The sequence below is a fragment of the Nansenia antarctica genome (genome assembly GCF_963989245.1).
Source record: "Nansenia antarctica genome assembly, chromosome: 16".
Lineage (NCBI taxonomy): Eukaryota > Metazoa > Chordata > Actinopteri > Argentiniformes > Microstomatidae > Nansenia > Nansenia antarctica.
In genome coordinates, this window is record NC_137686.1 from 28,067,751 (window position 1) to 28,075,307 (window position 7,557).

A 7,557-nucleotide genomic window follows, 5' to 3' on the forward strand; every position below is an offset into this window, starting at 1 on the left:
GAATATTTTTCAAACATGCTTATTCATACACAAATTCATCAACAACAAGCAAGATCTTCCTTCTACTTTCCATAGTTTCTTTATTTTCTCATCTGACATCCACTCTTATCCAACAAGATTCAATAATGACCTCCACTTACCTTTCTGTCGAACTTCTAGCCACCAATTCAACATTTGTTATAGAGGTCCGAGAATCTGGAACACCTTGAGCTCGCCACTGAGATCAACACCTCGATCGGCTTTCAAAAAGCAACTGAAAAAATATCTAATCTCGTTATGAGCTGTTTATTTTATATTGTAGTGCTTTTCCCGTTGAAAGGTGGGCAAGATGGAAATCTATGTTTATTTTTTTACTAATCTTACTATCCTTGTATCTATTTTCAGTTTTTTCTTTTGTTTTTTGTTTTTGTCTTGTGTGTTTGTATGTGCTATCCTATCTTTCTGCCCGATGGATATGATTTTGTTTGTGGTTTCTTTTCTCCTATTGACGTGCAGTAAGTGTCCCTTGATTTTTATTTGAAACATTGATAATGACGTGGAGTGGAACTCTGTACAAGCCTTCTGGGCTTCGTTCCCTCCTTGCACAATTTCTTGTGTGCTAAATAAACACACTACAAACTACAAGAGATGGGTGAGAGAGAGAGGAGGGATGACAGGAAGGATGGGTGAGAGAGATAGAGAGAGAGACAGTAGAGATTGACAGGAAGGATGGGTGAGAGAGAAGGGATGACATGCAGGACATGTCCGCGGCCGGAATAGAACCGGGAACCCTGCGGTTACGTGGTTGACGCTTTAACCATTACCCCACCTAAGCGCCCATGCACTACCATGTCCTGAGCTCCTCTCATCTCTCCAGCTCCGCCTCCAGGATCTCCCCCCAGGTCTCCGCGTCCAGGGGACACATGTAGACGTCCCTCAGCTCCGCAGCACAACGCACGTGGCTGTATCGTCCCCTTAACCAGTCCCTCTTCAAACGGCCGCGCTTATAGTTCCGCTCCAGAGTGACCTAATGACGAGGAGTAGGAGGAGGAGGAGGAGGAGGAGGAGAAGGAAAAGGAGAAGGAGAAGAAGAAGAAGAAGGAGGAGGAGGAGGAGGAGAAGAAGAAGAAGGAGAAGGAGGAGGAGGAGGAGAAGGAGAAGAAGAAGAAGAAGAAGAAGAAGGAGAAGAAGAAGAAGAAGAAGGAGGAGGAGGAGAAGGAGAAGAAGAAGAAGAAGAAGGAGAAGAAGAAGAAGAAGAAGAAGAAGAAGAAGAAGAAGAAGAAGAACCGTCATGAGACATTGATATTGATATTTTACATGTTTGGGCATTTAGCAGACGCCTTTATCCAAAGCCACTTACAACAAATTACATTTGTAAAGTTTCTCTCAGCTGTTCATCAAAAGTAATCCATGCCATGACCAGGTCCAGGGGCCATTGGCAGTTACAATGATACAAGAACGAATAATATATATTATTTTTGTTCCTTTTTTTCCTTTATAGTAGGGAAACTAGGCTAAAGAGTACGATGGGACACTAAGTGGGGGAGACCTGGCTGTTATCTAGGCCAGCTCTCTCCTGTGAAGGAGATCTCTGTTCATCTCGATGAGACCTAGGTACGGTTACATAACAGATACACCTCCCCCCTCCCAGGCCAAAAATAACCCACCTGAAGCACACTGACTCAGTTTGGTGTGTCCTAGGGTCAGTTTAGTATGTTTACCCTCTTAATGGGTCATGTTTGAACTCTGGGAGGTCAACCTGTTCCTAGATCAGAACCTAGGGGGGGACAAACTCCCTCCAAACACACTCTTCAGCCAGTGGCAGGTAAGAGAGTCAGAGACACACACACGCACACACACACACACACACACACACACACACACACACACACACACACACACACACACACATACACATACACATACACATACACATACACATACACATACACATACACATACACATACACATACACATACACATACACATACACATACACACACACACACACACACACACACACACACACACACACCAACCTCTTCAGCCAGTGGCAGGTAAGAGAGTCAGAGACACACGCACGCACACACACACACACACACACACACACACACACACACACACACACACACACCAACCTCTTCGGCCAATGCCAGGTAACACACACACACACACACTCACACCCTGACGGTCAGGCAGTGGTCCCTCCCCCCCCTCCCCTCCCCTTCCAGGACAGCCCGTCCCTGCGGTCCCCGTCCACCTCCCTCTGACACACGGCCCTGACCACCAGACAGTGGTCCCTCCCCCCTCCCCCTCTCCCTCCCTCCCCCCCCTCCCTCCCTCCCTCCCCCCCTCACCTTCCAGGACAGCCCGTCCCTGCGGTCCCCGTCCACCTCCGTCTGACACACGGCCCTGACCGCCAGGCAGTGGTCCCACCCCCTCCCACCCTCGCTCCCAACCCTCCCCTCCCTCCCTCCCAACCCTCCCTCCCTCCCCCCCTCCCCCTCCCTCCCCCCCTCACCTTCCAGGACAGCCCATCCCTGCGGTCCCCATCCACCTCCCTCTGACACACGGCCCTGACCACCAGGCAGTGGTCCCTCCACAGCTGGTCGCTGTCCCCGATGATGAGGCTCCACCTGCGGCAGGTACGCGAGGCGCGGCCCAGGCTCGGAAGGTCCAGCTCCCCGAAGATACGCACGCTCATCTCTGCCGGAAGCGTCTGGGTGAAGTCCTGGTGGTGGGGGTGGGGGTGGGGGTGGGGCGCCCAGCGGCAGGGGGGGGGGACGGGGGCCTTGGTGGAGGTGGGGGTTGGGGTAGAGGTGGGGGTGGGGGTCAGGGTGGTGTAGCAGGTCCTCTTGGAGGCGTGCTGCATTGCTCTGGAAGGCTGGGAGGGGGGAGAGAGGGGGGACAGTCCTACAGGGAGGGGGGAGAGAGGGGGGGGGGGAAGAGAGGGTATGTCAATATGAGAGACTGGGGGAGTTGTTATTGTTTTAGGGGACATAGTTCTCTCTTGCACGTGCACATACACACATACCTTCACACACAAACACTGTCTGTCTGTCTGTCTCTGTCTCTCTCTCACACACACACACACACACACACACACACACACACACACACACACACACACACACACACACACGCGCCAGAGATAGGACAAAAATCGGACAGGCTAATTCAGGGAAGTCACGTGATTTAAATGGTCATTGGCTTGGCAGACGGGGGGAGAGAAAGGGACGAACCAACTCTACAGAAACATATTCTGATTATAATCTAGTTGAAAGCGACAAGTTAAAAGCCTTCTTTCTGCACAGTATTTCCGCTACTATAATGAGATGCATACATGCTGCATCTAATGTCTCTAGACATGTTAAAGCACTTTGAACTGCAACGTTTGCTAAACAAATAAAGGTTATTATTATTATTACTATTATTACTATTATTATTATGATTATTATTATTACTATTATTATTATTATTACTATTATTATAATTATTATTATAATAGCAGCGGGTGGGTGTTGCTCGCTTGCTGACCAGCGAGGTCCCCCTTCTACTACTCCGACAGGGTGGAGCCTCAGCTCGCTAGGAAGCTCAACGTTTTTCATTTTATTTTGATCAAATAATGTGTAAAGCTTGATCGTGCAATGTCGCAAATGATTGAAAATGATCCTACCTGTAACCTTTAACCTTTAACCCAGGAGCTCCCGGCGGTCTGTGACAGCTGACGGTTACACATTCAAAACGTTGTTTACACACAGTGGTGACGTCAACAGACGCGCATGTTGGGATGTACGCATGCGCACCGCCACCAGGGTTGCCAGGTGGGGCAGGTTACCGCCGATTGTGCTACTTTTCATCACACTGGGCCGGAAAAAATGCATTTGGGCGGGTTGGGCTGGATAAATAGCATTAAATTAGGAGGTATCAAAATGTCAGTGCCTGAAAGTTACAAAATGCGCGAAGTTAAAACACACACCCTAGTAGCTACATACAATGTGCATTTTTTTTTTTTTTTTTTTTTTTACAAACATCATTGGTAACAGACATACAGTTTAGGGGCAGGAGATATAATAGTAATTAGTGGTCTTCTGACAATCTAGGTTTTGGGCTGGGTTTTTTTGGTGGATTTAGCGTTTTTTAGACTGTGGTTAGTTAGGCTGGAAATTGTCGATCCCATCTGGCAACACAGCTGTGTGGTGGTGCGCATGCGTACATCCCAACAGGCTGGTTGAACGATACGAGAGAGAGAGAGAAGCCCCTACATCTATTCAATAAGCTCTTTAGCTTTTGCCACAAGAACGTTTTACTATGAAGTGATCATGTGTAGAGAAATAATAAACATGTATAAAGCTGCGAAAACAAACAAACGTGATCTCTATCTCGTGACTTGTAAATAAGCTCTAACTAACTGCAGACCCGGAAGTTTTTGGAAAGACATCAGATCTGGTGGTCAAAGTGTGTGTAAATATACCTGCATACAGGTAAATATGAACGTAGTTCACTGACTATAATAATACTCACTAGTGCTGTGTTCACTATCAGATGGATAATTACTGGATTAACTGCTGTTCATTAGAACATAAACGAGAGATAAGATGCCAAACCTGCTGTCGATTGAATGAACCGAGTCTAGAACCAACAACAGTTGAGCTGGAGGAGTGCGTCTCTAAAAACCTTATCTACAAATAAACAGTTGGTCGAAGTGTCCTGAATGTTCCTCAACTATCATAATCAACTCGCTTCTGGAAGAGAAACAAGTACAAAAATGGTGTACATAAGGTTCAGAGATAGGAAAAAGTTAGGATATTTATAGCATAGCATAGAGTACAGCACAGTGTTTTATTGTATAGTATAGTATAGTGGATAGTGTACATAGCCTTTATTTATGTAAACCAGCTCTTTTCCCTTCTTGTTTTTAGTCTTTTTTCCTAGCACCAGGGGAGCCACCCCTCCTAAATGTCGTTGTTTGGTACCTGTACTATAGTAATGACAATGAAGACCATTCATTCATTCATTCATTCATTCATTCATTCATTCAAGTGCAGATATTCACATCTGCGGTGTTGAACCTTCAGATGGCGGGATTTGACCTAATGCCCCTGGACGGAGATGGGAGTCTGATCCACCTGCCCGACGGGGAAACGCTGCTGGGCCGGGGTCCGTTCCTAGGAGTGAGTACTTCATGTTTTAGTTTTAGTTTTAGAGGCTCAGTTCATTAGCTTCGGGTGCCTGCCGTTTTTGGTTCGAGTCCTGTTGAAAGAAGACACCTTCCTTTAAGTTTAGATGGTGGTTTAATTAGGCCTGTCAGAATGTCCTAGGCATGACCTATGATGACCTCTTCCTGTGTAGCCTCCTCATTTGGGTTAAAACATTGTGTATCATATTGTGGTGTATCCGTTTATGTTTGGTCTTTGAAACAGAGAAGACTGGTATTTTCGTGTTAAACTTTCAAGTGTTCTAACTTGTGTCATTTGGTGTTATAAATACACCAAATATCCAACTGTACAATGATGTTTCATAGAGAACCAATGACGGACAATTGTTGTTGTAATGCCATGCTAAGGCCTCTAGGGGGCCCTCTAAGACAAACACCAACACATCAGGTCAATACACTGTACTGTTGTATTTACTCTCTACTTTATTCTTTGTTAGTACAAGCTAATATCCATATCATAACAGACTCAGTCAGGGCTCCCACGGGTCCTTGAAATCCTTGAAAGTTTGTGAATTTGAGAAAAATAGAATCAAGGTCTTAAACGTTTTTGAAAATAGACATGGGTCATTGAAAGTACTTGAATTCCCCCCACCCCTATCTCTCTCTCTCTAAAACATTTTTTTCCAAAATTAAATTAAATTCGTCAACTAAGTCTTAGTCAACTAAGTCTATGTAAATAAGTCTCTGTATTGCTTAACTCTACACATATTTCACAATATATAGTTTTGCTGTGCTGTGGTAGAGAAGGCAAGAGACCATCTAGTGTTCTACACAGTCAAGCCTCTCTTTTTAATATAATAAATTCTCATCTAGATCCGTGTTGGGTCCTTGAATTTGAGGGAATTGAGTCTTGAAAGTCCTTGAAAGGTGCTTGAATGTGATGTCTCAGAAGGTGTGGGAACCCTGTCCATGGTAACCAGGTGTGGGAACCCTGCACAGATGTCTATGGTAGTCGACATCTCTCACACCGTGTCAGTCCAGCGTCATGGAAAAAGGCTGCTTTTCTCTAATGCATGGTTTTGACCGACTCATTGCTTTGAACGGTTTTGATTCTTCCATTGATTATAAGCTATGGAAGAAGTGTATGTCTGTCTTATGTGATCGATGTACAGAAGACAGTTCATGGATACCCTTGAAAACAGTTCATGAGTGATTGAATGAAACCTCAAACTTTTATTGATCCAACAAGCGGGATTTGTCACGAGAGACACAGTTAAAACAAACATAGATTATCATCATTACCACCACCACCATCATGAATTTAGAATTTGCCATTTAGCAGACACTTTTAATCGATTACAGATAATTACAGATTACAGGGACATTCCCCCTGGAGTAACTGAGGGCTAAGTGCCTAGTGGTGGTGGTGTTTCAGGCGGGATTTGAACTCACAACCTTCCGATCACCAGTCCAACTCACTGTCCACTAGACCACCACTACGTCTATCAATCAGGCATCAGGACTCTGTGTCCAAGAGGGAGGAGAGTGTAATAAATACTCAGTACATCCCTACCCACTAAGTCTGGGTTTGAGTCATTGTTATTCCAGGCTTATCTGAGAACGCCCTCTGGAACGCCCTCCCCAACCACATCAGACAGGCCAACACCCTCCCAACATTTAAACAGGCCCTCAAAACCCACCTCTTCAAGCTCGCCTTCACCAGTTAACCCTCTCCCCCTCCCCCCCCCTTCCCATGTGACCCCAGCACTACCTTCATTAGGCCCCTATACTTTATTTTATTTCTTTTTTGTTTCTTTTTATTTTACTACTCGATATTTTCAGCTTGTAAAGCGTCTTTGAGTGTCTAGAAAAGCGCTATATAAGTCTAATGTATTATTATTATTATTATTATTATTATTATTATTATTATTAGTCTGGGTTTGAGTCATTGTTATTCCAGGCTCGTCTGCGCTGTGCTGAATAGCCTGGGGACGAGGTCAGAGGTCAGCCGGGGACGAGGTCACCACACTCTGATAAAAAAAAAAAAGAATAAAGTTGTAATAAAGGTGAATTTGGGGCGCTTAGGTGGCGTAGCGGGTTAAGCGTTGACCACGTAACCGCAGGTTCGATTCCGGCCGGGGACATATCCTGCATGTCATCCCTCCTCTCTCTCTCACCCATCCTTCCTGTCTAATAAATAAAATAAATAAAGGTGAATTTAAAATGCAGCAGTTTCCATATTAAATGGAGTTCCACAGTCTCCACGGTCGTGTCGTTCAGGGTCACAGGATGCGACGGGGCTCTTTTTCTAAAGAAAAGAAAAATCAATGATCGTTAATTAACGAAGTCGTGTTTTAAATGAATTTAGTTCTGTGTGCACCAGTTGTGTTAGAGGTCGACGTCAATTTAATCCGTGAAC

At 45.2% G+C, this 7,557-nt stretch overlaps 1 protein-coding gene across 1 annotated transcript; it reads right to left on the reverse strand.

Moving 5' to 3' along the window:
* Positions 1-808: 808 nt before the first annotated feature.
* On the reverse strand, positions 809-3,864 carry fbxo48 (F-box protein 48; the record flags this gene model as incomplete). Its single annotated transcript, XM_080547130.1, has 3 exons — positions 809-1,006; positions 2,502-2,771; positions 3,787-3,864. The coding sequence occupies 3 exons, from the start codon at positions 3,862-3,864 to the stop codon at positions 845-847; spliced, it is 510 nt and encodes a 169-aa protein (XP_080403256.1). The 3' UTR covers positions 809-844.
* Positions 3,865-7,557: the final 3,693 nt, after the last annotated feature.